Source organism: Camponotus floridanus, unplaced genomic scaffold, assembly GCF_003227725.1.
Source record: "Camponotus floridanus strain SB8 unplaced genomic scaffold, Cflo_v7.5 scaffold91, whole genome shotgun sequence".
Lineage (NCBI taxonomy): Eukaryota > Metazoa > Arthropoda > Insecta > Hymenoptera > Formicidae > Camponotus > Camponotus floridanus.
In genome coordinates, this window is record NW_020229862.1 from 504,987 (window position 1) to 525,000 (window position 20,014).

General features: G+C 24.1%; 2 protein-coding genes across 4 annotated transcripts in view; both read left to right on the plus strand.

Annotated features, from left to right (window-relative positions):
* Positions 1–909: 909 nt before the first annotated feature.
* Positions 910–5,775, plus strand: LOC105253876. Its single transcript, XM_025414955.1, has 8 exons — positions 910–1,040; positions 3,048–3,174; positions 3,348–3,441; positions 3,611–3,723; positions 4,143–4,376; positions 4,572–4,777; positions 5,270–5,338; positions 5,409–5,775. The coding sequence occupies exons 1-8, from the start codon at positions 995–997 to the stop codon at positions 5,531–5,533; spliced, it is 1,014 nt and encodes a 337-aa protein (XP_025270740.1). The 5' UTR covers positions 910–994; the 3' UTR covers positions 5,534–5,775.
* A 2,047-nt stretch (positions 5,776–7,822) lies between these two features.
* The window catches only part of LOC105257065, a 16,092-nt gene continuing 3,900 nt past the window's right edge, over positions 7,823–20,014 (plus strand). For 2 of the 3 annotated variants that reach the window (XM_025414945.1, XM_025414946.1), the window contains exon 1: positions 17,592–17,904. In XM_025414945.1, coding sequence (XP_025270730.1) covers positions 17,877–17,904 — 28 coding nt within the window. In that variant the 5' untranslated portion in view covers positions 17,592–17,876. Of the gene's footprint in view, positions 7,990–10,879; positions 11,004–11,528; positions 11,623–11,791; positions 11,908–14,661; positions 14,896–17,591; positions 17,905–20,014 lie in introns of those variants that run through there. The other variant, XM_025414947.1, reaches the window with a different exon arrangement.

The window sequence follows — 20,014 nt, forward strand, 5'->3', positions numbered from 1 at the left end:
CTTTTGCTCTTATTAAATTAATGAATGACATGACATTGTATGAAAATACAAATCCATCAACTTCAAATTAAAATCCATTAACTTAATGTTGTCAATGTCATTCAATAAAAGTAGAATTTGTTAATAAAAATGCAGAAATTCCCAAAAAAAAACCGAAAGAATACAAAAAAATATAACAAAACTGTTACTCACAAAATGTAATAATATTATTGTAAATTACGAAATGTTGTCCACCGATTGGCTGATTGGTAAAATATGTGTAACTTTATCAAATATAAGTATTATCTTGTTCCACATGTTATCTTTAAGGAAAAATCTCCTGAGATATCAACAAAATATTTCATAAGACTATTGATGTCAATGCATATAATTACGGAATATCTTTACGGAAGTCTTCACGTAAGACCATGCAACCTTCTTGCAAACGTGAAAACTTTCATAAAGATATTCCGTAATTATATGCATTGACATCAATAGTCTTATGAAGTATTTTGTTGATATCGTTCATCTCAGGAGATTTTTCCTTAAAGATAACATGTGGAAAAAGATAATACTTATATTTAATAAAGCTACACATATTTTACCAATATATTGGTTATCAGTAATATTAACGCAGTATTTATATAAATTTTTAAAAATTGTTGTTTAATACAATATTGCATACAACAATTATTAAAATTGATTAGGTATACACTTCATAATTGTATATGCATAATTATTTCAATTTAGTTGTTATATTTAATTATTATATCATTCTTACAAGTGAAATATCCGCTCTTTCCTATAATCTATATGTTTCGACTCAATGATAACGTTAAAAAAAAATGTGGAACTTTTCAAGATAAGTGATTACTGGGCTAACGTTATAAATTCAAGAATTTCCGTTTAGTGTTATACCAGCTTGTTAAGAACATACTTATGAATCTTTGAATTTGTCTTATGAAATTAATTTATAATACTATATTTAATTACGACGACTTATAAATCACTTTAAATGGAAACACGAAACAGAGAGATAAAGGAGAAACATATTAACGACGGTGAGACAATATTTTAAGTTGATTAAAGAAAAGATAAAAAAATTTTGTTAATTGAAGGACTGATGTACAGTGCAAGTAGTAAATTTCATAGAAAAAAGCAAAAACAATTTTTGTACATAATTTTAAATATATATATATATATATATATATATATATATATATATACAATCGTATTAAGCTAGTGATTATAACATATGTGTTGTATTAAAGTAATATTAATTATTATACGACAATAATTGCCGCAATTTAAAAGGGAAACGCCTAATAAAATTATTAAATAGTCATATTATATTATTAATTAATAAAATTCTTTAAATACATATTATACACACACAAGCAGTTTTATAATATATTTATAGTGTGTGTTCAGTCACAGTATATGACTTTAAGAGATATTTAAAGAAATAACTTAAAGATTTTATCATCCTTTACATATATATCGTGAGATGATCTTTTCCTGCTGTCTATAGTCTGTCTATATGTATATTTAAATGTGTATACACACACACATACATACGCAAGCACGCACACACTTCTTCATTAAATAAATATTTAAAAAATTAAATATATTTTACTAACACACATATACAAATATATTAAAATTAAAATAAGAAATTAGCTCAAATAATAATAATAATTAAAAAATTAAAAATTAAAAAGTTAAAAGTTAACGAACTAAAATGCGATAATTGGAACGTAAGAAAGAAGAAGAGACACATTTCCTTTTTTCTTTTATTAATATATTTCAAAATTATTAATATATATCAAAATACTCGTTACGATACATCCATTAAACACGCAATTTCATGATTTATTTCTTGTTCTAGGAAAAAAATACACCAAATATAAAAATCATATGAAATGTGTAAATAAAATCACATAATTCTAATTTTATATAATTATCACAATCACAATTTTTTATTTAAATTTATTCTGTGCATGTGTTTGTGCGCACGCATATGTGATAGACACATGTACACATACAAAAAAAATAAAAACTTTAAAGATTTATTTACACATATCCGTGACGTGTGAGTGCCACATCAGTATCGTGTCAGTAACATCCGTAATGTATCAGTGATGATTATTCACATATATCCGTATAGTTTGATCAGTTTGAACTCAGTGATTTTCAAGATGGCTCAGTTTTTTATATTTAGGATGCGATAAATCGTATAGCACGGGATATTGACGCAATTCAATAAGTTGTTCATCATTCATTTTTAGCCTAAAAATGTTTATATAAATATAGGTATAAGCTTATAAAGATTTTTCCATGTCAAACAAATTACTTTTTCTAAGTCAAGATGTGGATTTGAATGCAAATAAAATATTATATTAAGCATATACTGCATTTTACTGTAAAATTTTATCGTAAAATTACACAATATAATATTTCACTTTCATCTAAATCCACGATTTGACATAAAAATAGTTTTTTATGTCAAAAAATATGAGGAAGAATGTTAATCAACTATCGAGAGATTAAAGAATAAATTAGAAAATCAGATTAGAATTAGAAATAAAGATCAAATAGAAATAGAGATAGAGATAAAGGTAGACATAGAAATAGAGATAGAGATAATGACATATATATATATATATATATATATATATATATATATATATATATGGTATATATATATATGTCATATGTGTGTGTGTGTGTGTGTGTGTGTGTGTGTAAGAGATAGAGATTCATATACAAGATGTCCCATGAAAAGTTACTGAAACTAATCAGCTGTCATTTTTAATGCATGCAGTTATTGAAAAAGGAAAAATTGCGTATATATATATATATAGAATATACATTTATAATAATTATTAAATTATTAAAATAGTTTATTGCATCTGTGTCGTCAAATAAATAAATAAAAATATAAACTAATTTATAATTAAGAGATAAATAAGATCAATAAATAATATAATAGATAAATTATAAAATTTTATAAAAAAATTTAAAATCAATTATTAATATATCCTATTTTATTTTATTGTGTATTTTAGTTCAAACGTCGACGGTAGATGAACATTACGAATTATTGTTGAAAGAAAAAAATTTAATCGATCCAAAACTCATCAACGTAACACCTGCTGATTTACCACATTGGTATAATGAAAAATTATTCAAAGAGTAAGCATCTATAATATATGTATGTATATGATGAAAATATTGAAATCTTACAATACAGTCACAGTTTTATATTTCACGATATAAACAGAGGATATTCTTCACATCAAATATGAAAAAGAGTATGCCTGAAAAATATTATTAATAGTGAAAGATATAAATATATTTAATTTCAGAGCTCAAAACTACTATAAGCGAAATGTATTGGCGCTTGTAATGTCTAGCTTTTTGGGACTTTTCGCAATAATATCAATCCCAGATATTTTAAGGGTATTAAAATTTTATATTTTTGTATTATATATATATATAGTACTTTTAATATTATTATTTTATTATCATTAAAGAGCTCATTAAAAAAAATAGTCATTGTAGTGGAAAATAATAATAAAATATTCTGTTACAATATAATGAACAGTTAAACATAATTTTTTTTCAACAGGTTCTTGCATACACTAAAAAAAGTAATATATCTTACATCGTTTCCAATAGATACGTCCAAACTCTATTCCGCATACACAACTTGTATATATGTGATCCAAATTTCGATTCCAAGTAAGTTTTCATATTTGCCATGTTTCATTACAACATGCTTCATATATTTCTAGTTCGTACATTTTACTTATTTTAATTTGTTTGTTATCTTTTCTTACATTTTACTTATTCTAATTTGTTTGTTATCTTTTTTTAAAAAGCATAGTTTCTTACATATTTTCTTCCGACTTATTTGCATCTATATCTCTCACACATACACACACACACACACACACACACACACACACACACGTCTGCTTATTTTTCTAATTTTTTTTCTACCTTTTTTTATTCACTATTCCTTTAAACGAATGATTCAAATTCATTCCATTTAATGTCTTAAATTATTCACTATGTCATTGATTAAATATTAAAATTTTAATTGTAAAAGAAAATGAAACACTTATAAATTGTTGAGATCTTGAATTCTTCTCTATTAGTTGGTGTAAGGTCATAAATATGATACGTGGGCAACATACAGTAAACAATAAAAAATCATTAAAAGCCAATATTGGAGGAATTTATCAAAGAGATATGGCACTTACACAATTTGTTTTTGTGGGATATGTTCTTACGACACCTAAATCTATTGGATTACGCAATACACTCGAAGAAGAAGAAGCGTTTATTCATCTCTGGCGTGTAGTAGGCTACATGCTAGGAATTCCCGATAGGTAATACATATAAAAAGCAAATAATAAATTTTATTAAATTAAAGAAGATTAACTGATCATAATGTTAACTTTTTTTCTATTAAAGAGTATGATATTGTGTATAAAATAACTATGTATAATAAATATGTATTAGCTTTCTCATTGTCTTTCCGCTTTTCTTTCCTAATTTTATTAATTATTTGTCTTGATTAACAGATTAAACATATGTCGTAAAACCGTAGAGGAAACTCGCAAATTATGTCAAAAGATAAGCAACGGTATTTTGGCAAATTATTTGAATGAAGCTCCACCTGATTTCTATTCCATGATATCAAGTATTTTACAGGAAATATGGTACATTGATTTAACTTTGGACAAAGATGCTCTTTTAACATTTATTTATCGGTTACATGGTATTAAATGTGCGTATTTAAATTTCTACTTTCATTATTCGCATAAATTTTTTCTTTTGATGTATACACTTTAGAATTATTTTTATGATTTATGTGTTTACTCTTCTTACTTTTTGTAAAATATTCTTTTCAAAAATAGAGGATAAATTTTAATTTTATAAATTTTAAATTCAATGTCGTATGTATAATATCTCAGATCGCATTCTCATATGTTATAAATTTATTTAAATTAAATAAAAATAAATATTGATGTCAAATAAAATAGCAAATAAAAAATTTTACCATTGTATGCAAATACAACATATACTTATATTATTAGATATTGATATAAATAATACTTTTATATTTCATCCAAATTATATATTGCGCCACATTACAATAAAAAGTCTATACAACTTTTAATTTATTTGAAGTCATAATACATAATACGCGCCAATATTTTAGATCTTCAAATAATCTAATAAACATAATTTGTTTAATTAAAAATTATTTATTTTTTAGATAATGTCCCCCTTAAATGGTACAGTTGGCTAAGCATGAAAAAACGTGATTTAATATTTTACTTATATCGTAAGTTTGCATAAATTTTTACAGTATTTTATCGTATTATCGCACTATGTTCACTTTTAGCTTGTTTTAGTTGTACCCTATGTCGGAACCATAATGAGGATGTATCAAAACTATATGTTTATGTTGACACTCTGGATCCTGCAAGGATGGTCCAAATTTGCGGATATCATTTGGAAAAGAAAATTGACAAATTAGGCTATATCCTAAGTATAACTATCTGTAGTTTCAATTTTATCAGAGATACAGTTTTAAAAATATAAATATTATACATATAAGTATATACATATAAGTATAAACATTTTATATAAACATTAATCAATATCAAATTACATAAATATTATATCGAGTAAAACGCACAATAGAAAAATATGCAAGGTAGAAATAAATAATCCGATATACAATGTCCGTTATATCGGATTCGTAATATCAAATAAACAATACACACCAATTATACACAATTTTATGTTATTATATATTATATTATATATTGATTTACTCTGTATAATTGTAGTATGTAATTGCAATGTTATAATTATATCTGAGCTTATTGTATCTTAGTTCAGCCTTTTCAAAGTATGCTAGAAACATATAAAAATAAAGTAAAACATTAAAGTACTAAAAAAATCAAAAATAATGTAATATTAAAAAATAAAATGTAGCTAAATATTAGCCAATTAAGGCCAAAGGCCAATTATTTTTAATATAACAAACTTCGATTTTCTATGTAGAAACTGTAACTTATTAAACTTTATTTAAAATTTTATTAAAAAATTAAAGGGTAATTATGCATTTTACGGACGACTGATTTCAATGATCTTGGCATATATTGTCAAGCTCACTCTCCTAAGTAAGTATCAAAAGGTTTTAAGTGTTGCTCCCTTTATTAAAAAGTTATTTCGAAAAAAGTTTTACGAATTATGTGCAATTTTTAGACATTGGGTGAGTTCGGGGAGACGTTATTAGCACTATTTAGCGCTATAGACTGTTCGCGGAGCTAGATGATAGCGCTAATAAACGCTATCATGGCATCACTACTGGTAGCGTTGTACGTCATCACTGCGCATTCTCGACACGATCCTTTTTGAAGTAATGCATTGGTAGTAATAGCGTTTGCGAGCTCCATGAACAACGAATAGTATTTCAACTCCATAAACGGTATTGATAGCATTAGCGCTTATAGCGCATAGTGAGCTCCCCCAACGCACCCATTATGTACGTTTTAAGAGTCAAGGTGAAATGTACACGCGTGGATATAGTGTTCCGCCCCCTCCCTCCCTATGGGGGGCTCCACTTTCGGAATATATAACTTAACCCAAATCTATTCTGATTTAAACTAAATTTTAATTTTAAAATGAAGGAATTCACATGGATTTGCAACTTTTCACGCAAAGCAAGGTTCATCTTAAACTAAATTTTAATTTTAAATTAGAAATAGGTTTGGGCTAGGTTATACATATCTTTCGAAGGTAGGGCGGAACCCACTGTCTCCAACACTCAAAAAAATGATCTTGCAACTATAGCAAAAATTTTCTAGGTGCGAAAAATTAACTGAGGCAGATAAACGATTAGCAAATATTGTAATATCGTATATATGTTGCACGTAATCAATCTAAATGACAGAGACAGAATTTATATCTGAACTGTTTGTGAAATTTAGAAAGAAAGTTTTTCTTTGGCGTCTATCCATGTTATGATCAATCCATACTTGTTATAAAGTTTGGCTGTAGTACACAGAAAATACTAGCAGCAAGAACAAATGAATATATAATCCTAAATTTTCTAGCAGATATTGCTAGAATGTTACTGCTATAAATTCTAGCTGTGACAAACGATATTCTATCAGATACAAAAAATAGCGATAAATTTTGGTTGCGACATCTAGAAATCTACCTACATTAGCAAAACATTTTTTTGAGTGAAGCATGTACTTTGCAACACAAAACAAAGTTTACTCTGCATTTAATTTGATGATCTTCGCTATATATTAAACATATATTCCATCAGATATACCTTCTTGAAACGTACATGCTATGGCAAAATCATATTCATTAAACTTTTTTCGTTAATAACTTTTTAATAAATAGTAAGCGATACTTAAAATCTTTTGATATTTACTCAAGAAAGTGAGCTTGACAACATATGTCAAGATCATTGAAATCGGTGAGATTGTCCGTAAAGTGCATAATTATCAATTAAAATTAAACTATAATTATTTCTCTCAATTATCTCTATTATTTTTTATTATATATTTTTAACTTATTATAGATCGGTAAAATATAAAGAATTTTAGTTTCAAGTTTAGTTTTAATTTAAAATCTATTTTCATTACATTTACATTCACATTCATTAAATGTTGCTTAGTTGTCGAAGGAAAAATTACGTACAAAAAACGTTTATGAAACCGCTGACTTAAGCAATTTAGCCTTCAAGGTAACGGTCTGAAACGCGTATCGTACCTTTCATTTAGTTAGTATTGTGGCAGCCTGCTAACGATACGGATGTCAGTGTAAATAGTTTTCTGAATATCATTGTATTTGTGTCTTGTGAAAATAATTTGTAATATTATGTTTAATATTATTAATTGACGACTTATAAATCACTTTAAATAAAAACACGAAACAGCGAAATGAAGGAAAAACATATTAATGACGGTGAGTATTTTAAATCGAATAAAGAAAAGATCAAAAAGATCTTATTAATTGAAGAACTGATGTAAATTGCAAATAGTAGGTTTCATGGAAGAAAATAAAAATTTTTAGACATAATTTTAAATATAAATATATACATACATATAAATATATACATATATATAAATATATATATATATATATATATATATATATGTATATATATAATCGTACTAAGCTAGTGGGTGTAATATATGTGTAGTATTAAAGTAATTAATTATTATATTAGAATGGTTGCCGCAATTTAAAAAGAGAAAGCGTGTAGTAAAATTATTAATTAACTTATTGTTAATTATTAAGATTTTTTAAATACACATACACACAGTGACAGACAGTTTTATAATATATTAGGTTGGCAACTAAGTTCCCGCCGTTTTTGAAAAGTTGTAAACAAGGGAGAATACATTATTGCTTAATTAGTTGTTAATTTTTATTGAAAAATAAACTTTTAAAAAATTTAAAAAAACGGCGGGAACTTAGTTGCCAACCCAATATTTATGTATGCGGTCTACCCATATAGCATATGTCCTGAAAAAGTATCTAAAAAACGATTTAAAGATGTTTTACATTCTTTAGAAGATAAATATTGTAAAAGGTTTTTGTAAGATTTTTTTTCGTGTCTATGATATATACATATTCAAGTGTGTATATATCACTTTACAGGCACGTATTTTTTCATTAAATAAATATAAAAAATTAAATGCATTACTAACCGTACACATAAATATATTAAAATTAAAATAAAAAATTGGTTCAAATAATAACAATTAAAAAATATTAATTAAAAATTTTAAAATTAACAAGTTAAAAATTAATGAGTTAGAGCCAAGGCGTCGTAATTGGCACACAAGAAAGAAGAGAAAACCTTTTCTTTTACGCTCTAATTATCGTTCCTTAACTCTTAAAAACTCTAAAAAATTTAATTTTTTACAAATATATTATAAAATTATTTGTTTATAAGGTCTAGATAAAAAATATTATAATATGGTATATTACCTTTTAACACATATTATGATTTTTAAACGATATCGCAGCATTAAATATTTGAGATATTTCCTGAATTTATTTATCACTTAATGGCGGTTAGCACGAATAAATTACTTTCGTTCTTTCAAATTTTAGTTTTCATCAAAATGAATCATCCCTTAATGACTTCTTAATAACTTGTCAGATTATTAAAATTCTAAACTATTTGCTTTGACAAATTAGATTCTAAAATTCATTAAGAAATTGTATGACTGTACGAATACGCGTAATTTTCCACGCATAATAAGATTTTTTTTCGTGTGTATGATATATACATATTCAAATGTGTATATATCACACTTCACAGGCACGTATTTTTTCAATAACTAGTAGATATGTATTAGCTTCCTGTTTTGTCGCCTTTCTCCTCAAGTTTTATTAATTATTTGTCGTTATTAACAAAATAAACATATGTTGTAAAACTGTAGAGGAAACTCGCGAATTATGTCAAAAGATAAGCAACGGTATTTTGGTAAATTATTTGAATGAAGCTCCATCTTATTTCTATTCCATAGTGTCAAGCATTACACATGGATTACGGTATATTGACTTACCTTTGGATAAAGATGCTCTTCTAGCATTTACTTATCGGCTACATGGTATCAAATATGAATATTTGAGTATATAATTCTGCTTTTTATTCGCATAAATTCTTTTTTCTATATATGCACTTTAAAATTATTTTTATAATATGCATGTGTTATCTCTTCTTGCTTTTTGTAACATATTTATTTAAAAAATGGAGAATAAATTTTAATTTTATAAAGATACATTCAATACATTCAATACATTATATTTTACATTATAGTTTTCATTATAAAATGAATCATCTATCTTAATGACTTCTTAATAACTTGTCAGATTATTAAAATTCTAAATTAATTGTTCTGACAATATACAATATAAAATTAGATTCTAAAATTTATTAAGAAATTGTATAACTGTACGAATACGCGTAATTTTCCACGCATAATAAGATCCAATTCATCCCCAATGCTTTCAGTGTAACCATAAACATAAATATAAATAAATACACACATAATACATGCATGCATGTGTGCGTGTGTGCGTGGTGCGTGCGTGCGTGCGTGTGCGCAAAATAAATTTAAATAAAAGATTAATTATAATCGTGACAATCATGTAAAATTGCATGATTATATAAAATTCAAATCATTTAATTCATTAACATTTGAATTGATCGTTAAATAATTAATTTTCTATAAAAATAGAAAATAGAATTACTGACACATGTTGATTAGAAAATATATCATGAAAAAAAATTAATTACACACACATATATATATTGTGTGTAATTTATTTCTTTTTATAATTGAAATATTACAAAGATTCATAAGATATATTTCGTAATCAGCACGATAAGTAATTTTATCTTGTTTTAGATCAAAATTGGATTAAATTTTAAGTCAATTTTAAGTCAAAATGTTAATGAAATTTACTTAATTGTTAATGAACACACACAGACACACACACAGACACACACAGACACACACACACACACACACACACATACACGCACGCAAATGAAAACTTTAAAAATGATAGAAAACATGAAATAATTCGTAAAATATATATTTTTTAATTATCTTTTTCACCTTAATATTTTCATATGCAGAATGACAGGAAGAAAATAGATTAAAAATTATATAACATTATTATTACAAAAAATGTATTACATATAAAAATGTATTAAACAAAATGTGCTAAACAAACGTACTATACAAAAGTATATTTACGTAATTATAATATAAAATAAAATTATCAATTATTCTCTTCATTTTACGTAATTAATAATTTTAATGCATTGTAGTTCAAACGTCTACAGTGGACGAACATCTTAAATTAATATTGGAGGATGACAGCATAAATGATCCATCGTCGGATGTAACATCCAATGATCTTCCACATTGGTACGATAAACAGTTATATAAAAAGTAAGTATATGTGCATAACTTGAGATATTGGAAAAAATATTGATATAATGTAATCATATAATTCGAAATGCATGTCATATTTTTTGATATAAAAATTATGACATATCAAAAAGTATGAAGAAGAAAACATGCTCAAAAATATTAATCAATTATCGAGAAATTAAGAATTAGAGATAGAGATAAAAATAGAAATAGAAATACAGATAGAGATAAAAATAGAAATACAGATAAAGATAGAGATAGAAATAGAGACAGTAGAACTATTAACTAATTCAATATTAATATGTTACACAATTTTATAATATTAAATATATAGGTGACACGCAGAAATTAAAAAAAAATTATAATTAAAGATTATTTTAAGAAGAATATCTAGAATCATGTTTTTGTAAGTGAGCTTTTATGCATGTAATGCTTTGAACATGTTGTATTTATTCAATAAATATAATTTATTGTACAATAGTGTTTATTGTACAAAAGCATTTTTATATTATACTTGTAAAAAATTGAAAACTTTTTTTTCAGAGCTCAAAACTTTTATAACCGAAATCTATTTGGGATAACGATTGCTGATATCGTAGGGGTTATTGCAATATTTTCAATTACATCAATATTAAAGGCATTAAAATATTTATTATTTTTAAGAATCTATTAACGCTAAATAAAGATTGCGAAAAGAATAACTTTTATCAAGTAGTATATACATATATATATATATATATATATATATATATATATATATATACACACACAATGTAATGAAAAAAAAATTATTATTTTATTAACAGGTACTCTTGTATACAAAACAAAGTAGTATTCCCTGTGCGGCTTTCAAAAGATATGTCGAAACGCATTTGCACATACAAAATATCTATACATCTGATGCAAATAATACGGATTCCAAGTAAGTTTCTTCGAACTACATATATGGTTTTTTTATGTATATTTTTATTGTTGATATTTTATTAATTTTAAAAATTAAATCGAAATTGGCAAATAAGCGCTACAGCGCAATAGTTGGAGCGCAGGGAAGAAATAACATTTTCTTCTTTTTAATTACTCGTTTATTTCAAAATAAAAATAATTACAATAAAAAACGAACGTTTTCTTCTTCGGCGCGATATGCAAAGCATTTGTTCATATATTTTTATGTTTGTTATCATCGAGTCAATCGAGTTTGTCCTCGAGTTTGTCCTTGAGTCTACGTGTTTACATTCTAACAATCGAGAACATATTTATATATTTCATCATTGAATCTCAAACCAACATAAGAAACACATACCGCATACCGTTACTAATTGTAAAAAAACGCGGAATCTAATGAGTCATGCAGTTATTTCTTCTTTGCGCTCCATTACCGCTGTGGCTCTTATTTGCCAATTTCGATCTAATTTTTAACTATTTGAGTCAAATTTCAAATTATTTCATTTTATTAATTTTATTTTTATTTTTATTAATTTTATCATCATAGATAGCGAATCCAAGTCATTTGACATCATTTAAACATCAAATGATACGGCGCTTGCTATTTGGGACATAAATATAGAAAATCTAAAAATATGTTAGAAAATTAATAAAGATATATTAAATTTTTTTTAAATTAAAGAAAAACTCTTAAATAAAAGTATGTAAATATAAATTATAAATTTAAAATATAATCATTCTTATATTTATAAAGTGAATTATATGCAAGGTAATTTTTATATTTATATAGCATAAGTAAAACGGATATAAAAAATTATCTTAATAGATTTGAGTTATTTTATAGAACACAAATATATATAAATATATGTAAGATTTTATCAAAGACAATTAAAAGTTACTTATTTTTGTAGTTAATTTTTATTATTTTAAACTTTTAAGTCTTATATTTTTAATAATCATATTGATAAATAAATAACATGTAAATGTTTATTTTAAATGTATTTTAAATGTATTTTTAATGTCATATTGACAAATAAATAACATGTAAATGTCTATTTTAAATGTATTTTTAATGTATTTTAAGTCTTATACTTTTAATAGTCATATTGATAAATAAATAACATGTAAATGTCTATTTTAAATGTATTTTAAATGTATTTTTAATGTATTTTATTATATTTTAAAATTTAAAATATTTATTTTCTTGTCTTAAAAATGTAAGTTTAATAGACACCATTTAATAGATCATAAATAACATTTATGTCATCTATATTAATTTGCAAAGAAAAATACATATATAAATATTCTACAAAATATATCAACATATATATATAATTATTTATTGACTTTTATTTATTGACGATTATTTTATTGCGCCGTTATCAGACAACCATATTTAATGCGTTTCATTAGACCATAATTTTAACTCATTATTCCGTTAATTTTCACTCGTTGTTTATTTATCATTATATTATTGCGCTGAAGAGGATCGAAAAATCGATCGAAACGTTCGCCTTTAATAACGTACCTATGTTTTGCTCGTTTCTGTATTATTGTAATGTCACCGTCGATATAGACTTATTTTGATGTACATCTTGATATAATTAAACTTTTGTAATATACTTGTTTTCTTGCTCTACAAGCCCTTTATAACTGTAATTTTATAATTGTAATTTTGTATAAGTAGAGCCTTGATTACTTTTATTTTAAATATTCTAAATTTTAAAATACACACGCGCGCGCGCGTGCGTGTGTATGTGTGTGTATGTGATATATTTTGTAGATTATTATAGACACAAAAAAATAAAATATTTTATAAAATATTTCATAAATTAATTTGACGAAAGTTTCTTTAATTGAAACACTAAAGCTATATGTATAGAATTATAATAATGATATTTTGATTTTGATAAAATGTTATTTTTAAATTTTGCACAATTTATAATATTTATTTTCTTATCTTAAAATGTAGGTGAATACCCTTTTAATAAAAATAGCAAATTTATTCCATGTACATTTTATTTGTTGATTTTATATGTGCTTATATAATGCTTCAACTAAAACCTGTTGTTCATCTTGAACACGAATAATTTACATAATTTATTATTTTTTTAAATTTTGAATTGTATAACTGCAAATTTTATAAATATTTTATAAAAATTATATATTTATTATTTTCAGTTACATATATATTAATAATTTACTATAATAATTTACGTAGTATTCTTCCCATTTTTAATTTTTCATTTTCGTTTTCTTTGAATGTGAAGTAGATTATAGAGAAACAATGCAATGTAATAATTTTTCAATTATATTTGTATATTATATTAGTATGACTAATTGTAAGTATAAATTAAGAAATGTGTAATCAGTTAGTTTAAAATTTAATAGACAAATAATATTTACATGTTAATTTGCAAAGAAAGAAGTATTGTAATTATTCAAATTTTCAAATAAATAATATATTTTACTTTAATCAAATAAATTAAAAATTAAACTCAACACACAGGAAATATTTTAAACAATTTTTAAAACTAGGTAAACATTTGAAACTCTTCATAATCAATTCCACCCTGCAATATTTATTAGATTAATTTAATATCTAATATATATATTACATCACAATATTAATATTTGAGTAATTGCTGTAAGATGTGTGTGTATAAAACAACTTGTAGATGTAAAAAAATATATTTAATATTTACAATTTCTTAAAATTTTTAAAATCTAACAGTTGGTACAAATCTATAAATGTAATTCGTTGGAAACATAAAACGAATAGCGATAGATCAAAAAATGCTGGTGTCGGACCGATTTATCAACGAGATATGGTACTCACGCAATTCTGTTTTGTGGGATATATTCTCATGACGCCTAAATATTTTGGAATACGTAGTGAACCGATAGAAGATGAAGCATTTAATCATTTCTGGCGTGTCAATGGTTATATGCTCGGGATTCCCGATAAGTAATAAATATATAATACTATTAAAAGATAATTTTTATTGAATAATGTACACACAGCTTTTTATATAACTTTGATAAAACTAATAGATATATATTTTATCTTTTACATATATACAATCTTTTTGTTCTTATATTTCAATTGTTTATTATTATCCACAGTTTAAATATATGTCGCAAGACTGCAGCGGAAACTCGTGAATTATGTCAGAAAATAGTTAAAACTGTATTCATGAATAGTTTGAATCAAGTTTCATTTGATTTTGATCATACAGTATCAACAATCATAAACTCATTATGGTATATTGATCTGGATCTAAATAAAGATCATCTGCTAATATTAACTTATCAAGTACATGGTACTGAATGTAAGTATTCAATGTTTATTTTGATAAAATATATTATTTTATTGAAATCATTTCTCCGAATTATTACTGAAGATAATTCCCCATTTCTTCTTTTTAAATATTTATATTTTCTTAAAATAAATATTTTATATATGTAATCGATAAAAAATAAATATAATTTTTATTCGATTGTGTAAAAATAAGTTTCTTATTTCGATTACTATTCTTCACCATTACATCACTAATAACATATTAAGCAAAAAATAGAACAATGACTTGGATATTCAGATAATGCCGTTATCAAAAATATTCTTATTCTTAAATATTCTTATTTCACGTGAAATTTTAATAAAATATAAATATTTTATGTATATAATAAAGTAAATATAATTAGTAATATATAAATAGTAAATATAATTTTGTTTACGTAAAAATAATTTGCATTTATTTATTTTAGACAAGAAGCCTATTGGATGGTACAATTGGTTAATCATAAAGTATATGAATTTTATGATTAAATTGTGTCGTAAATATTATATTGATTTGTATTATATTTCATCGTATTGACACATATATAACATGCTAACTAATTTCTTTTCTATTTTACAGTTATACCCTATGTCGGAATAGTAATAAAAATGTATCTCAACAATTATTTCTTATTGAAAACGTTCTTGTCGAAGAAATTCCCTGTACTTGCGTGGGCAAAATTTGGAAAAAAAAATGTCAGGATTAATTTATATCCTAAATATAAATATAAATAGAATATATGTAATATGTGATTAAAATTTTTCTTTTATTAAAATGGTAAAAGATTATATAGGCTTAATGATAAAAATCAATTAAAAGAATAATAAAAAGGCTAATGTTCAAACTAAAAAATTTAGTTGAAACAGTGTACAATGTGTAAACATGAAGTATTATTAATATAATATAAATATTAAATATTAAATATTATTATGTATTTAATTTTATAATGCAAAAATATAATGAATAAAAAATAAACCAATAAAAAAATAATAAACTAATGTTCCCGCATAGAATTAGCTTCAATGTAAATAAATAAGTCAAAAAATACTTAAGAAAAAAGAAATGGAATTATCTTGATTGTAGATCGTTAGATATGGAATTGCAACTTTAAATTTAAAAAACAAAAATATTGATTTTGAGATTAATTTTAAACAAAGTAAAGTTTCTTAAAAATATATGTATTAATTATATTAATTGTATTTTATACTTCATTGTGTCTAAAAAAGATACTTTATGTAGTCATGTACATGAAAATGTACAATAAACATCTTCAAAATACACAATACAATAAATATCTTCAAAAACAATAATAATGCTTTTCATTTAATTTCACCAATGGAAAAAATATTCTCGTTTTTAACATAATGATAAAATATAATAGTAACAACGAACATGTGAATTAAAGAGATTTCTCTAAATAAAATTCTCTATGTTCCATCAATCACATTCAAGTATTATCTTATATTAAAGAATTTTTATTTCTTCCTTTTATTTTATTCTAAAACTGTTTCTCTATAAACCGAATTTCTATTTTTATATTATTCAAATTCAATTTTATATTATTCAAAGATTCAATTATTCTTTTGTCTTGTGATGATATCTGAAAAAATATATACTGATATTATTAATTCAAACATTTTATAATTTATATATATTTTAAACTAAAGAATTTCTCATAAAAAATCCTTAATCTACCTATATCTACTTTGATTAATCTCAAGATGTTTAGTGCATTGTATATTTTTCAAGATATTTATTGTACATTTTCATGTACATGACTACAAGTATCTCTCTTTTCTAGATAATAAAATATATAAAATATATATACAATATAATTAATACATATTAACAAACTTCATTTTATTTAAAATTAATTTCAAAATCTATATCTTTATTTTTAAAATTAAAATTCCATATCTAACGATTTACAATCAAGATAATTCCTTTCAAAAAAACGCAAAAAGTACAAGGTGAAGAAAAAACATATTGACAACAATAAAATGATAATTTACATTGATTTACATTGATTAAAAACAATCGCTTATTTAACATGAGATTTTCTTAATCAATGTAAATTACCGTTTTAAATCGTTTTAAATCGTCATCAACATGTTTTTTCATCTAATCTTTTTGTGTTCTTTTAACAAATATAACACGAGTTTTTATTCCGTGTTTTTATTCTGCGCATGTAAATTAAAAATGGAAATTCGAAAACGAAAAGAGGGGAGACATTATATAATAGAAAGAGGAGAGACACTATATAATAGAAAGAGGAGGGACATTATATAATAGAAGGAGGAGAGACATTATATAATAGAACGAGAATTTTTAACTACTTTACAGTATGTGATGTGACTTTCAACAATATACCGCTATATCTGTTTTGCTGTATCTTATAGATTACTGTGTAACTTTCTTTCTCATTCTCTGTATGTGTCAAAAATTATGTTTTCAAAATCAGTCTCATAATCGATATAAATAATTGAACCATGTTGTAGCATAGTAAGGACGTATCTTATTCATAGCTTGAAAAAATTATCCTGTGACATAAGGAATTTATTATTGTTGTAATCAATTAATTATTTTTAAAATAAAAGAACGCAAAACCATGATGAAGATAAAACATATTGACGACGGTAAGACAATAATCTATTAATTAAAGCAAATAGGTAGGTTAAAGATTTTTTTATAAGAAATTCTTTAATTTTAAATATATGTAAATTTTAAAAGTTTAAACATATTATATGTTGTCATTTTTCAATAGACTTATTTTTTCATATTCTTCATATCTTTCTTTAAAAGAACTAAGTTATAGGGATAATATATTTTTAGTTGGTGATAAAAAAGTGAGATACATTATAGACATTATCAACGTGTATAAGCACTATATAATATATTGTTGAAAAAAAGTGTAGTCGACCAAACTAGCCAGAAATTTTGTTTATTAATACTAAACACAACCAGAGGAAAAACGAAACTACGTGACCTTTATTATTTTGTCGTAAATGTTGTTTAAACTATCCGTGTCTTTCTGTAGATTGATTAGATTAGATTATTAAATCTTTTGATAAAGAACATCTCAGCGATTTCTCTCTTTCAAACATACTTTTCATTACGCAAAATATTGGGTTTCGACCAGTCAAAATCATGTCCGGATTCCAATCTATGTTTGCTAATGATCGAGTGATTAGTTTCATGTAACTTTATATTATTACAACGTTCTTTCACTCGCGTACGTAAATGTCTTTTTGTTTGCCCAATGTATGATAAATTACAATCCTTACAATTTAATTTGTATACAACATTTGTCTTGTCATTATTGTGTAAGCTATCTTTACCACGTCTAATTAAATTATTTAGTTTTTTTGTTATTTTGTAGACGACGTTAAAACCACTATTTCGCAAAAGACGGTACAGCCCTTCAAATCGTTAATAAATTAATTTATTTATTTATAAATCTTTTCCAGTATATACTTGATAAGGACCACAACCATATGGTCGAAACGTCGTATTAATAAACAAAATTTCTAGCTAGTTTGGTCGACTACACTTTTTTCAATGATCCTTTGATTATTTGACTAGCGACATTAAGTTATTTTATAATTTATAATATATTGTGTTAACATCATATAATATATATTTTAAATTAAGAGAATAAATGCACTTAAAAACGATTATAGTATTAATATTTGAATATGTAGATTATATCTAACAGAGATATCTAAGATAGATCTAACAGAAACTACTGAATAAGGCGAGAAGATGCTTGAAATTAATTTCAATTCGCAATAAAGTATTCCAAAAACTTTAGTTACACTTGATATTGTTCAATAAATTTTGATACCTGAATATTTAAATATCAATGTGACTGATATATAGTTGCGCTGTAAATAGCGAACTGCGCATTTAATGCACAGTTCTGCAAAAGTAACTCATCATATTGCTGATATCAAATTGAATTATCATGAAACATAATGAAAACACACTGACGGAATTGGCCGAAGTTCATGTGCTCTTTCTTTCTGCATTTTTTAAATATCCTTCTCAAAAAATTCTATCTATATATTCATATCAATTAATTAAAGTATACATGAAAATCTTTTTTGTTATTTAAAAAAACAGATAAATACCCGAATATTATGAATTATGCAAAATAATTTTTAGATATGTCTAAATATGTACCTAAAAAATGTTGTACGTGTAAGAATAGTATCAAAATCTTTGAAATATTTTTTTATAAATCATATTTTTCGATTTTTATATATTTTTTTCTTGTAAATTATTTATTATCCTATCATTTCTTAATATTTATTCAGAAATAAATTTTAATTTGAATAATCATTCGACTTAAAGAGATTGTAATTTCATCAAAAATTACGAACGATCAAAATCGTCAAAAATATTTTTAAATTTAAATTATTATTACAACAGAAAAAACTCAGCACAGTATTGATCAAAACATAGCCATATATGAAAAAAGTAAAAAATATTGAGTATGTTAACTCAATGTGTGTGTGTGTGTATGCTGAGAAAAAAATAATTTTAAAAATAGTTTTATAATTTTGTAACTACATTATCCCTTTTAATTCTACAACACAAAAATATCACAAATTTTAAAGTCTTAAGACATTGAGATCAAATTTGTATTATACTTGTACATATTTATTTTCTATTTTTTTACTTTTTTCCGTTTTTACCTCTTATTAGAGTTCAATAATAGAAACAAACAAAAGCGATAAGAAGCGA

Coding starts and splice junctions, on each gene's coding strand:
- LOC105253876 (XM_025414955.1), top strand. CDS start 995: ATGGAAACACGAAACAGAGAGATAAAGGAGAAACATATTAACGACG. Junction 1,041..3,047: donor GGAGAAACATATTAACGACG/GTGAGACAATAT, acceptor TGTGTATTTTAG/TTCAAACGTCGACGGTAGAT. Junction 3,175..3,347: donor AATGAAAAATTATTCAAAGA/GTAAGCATCTAT, acceptor ATTTAATTTCAG/AGCTCAAAACTACTATAAGC.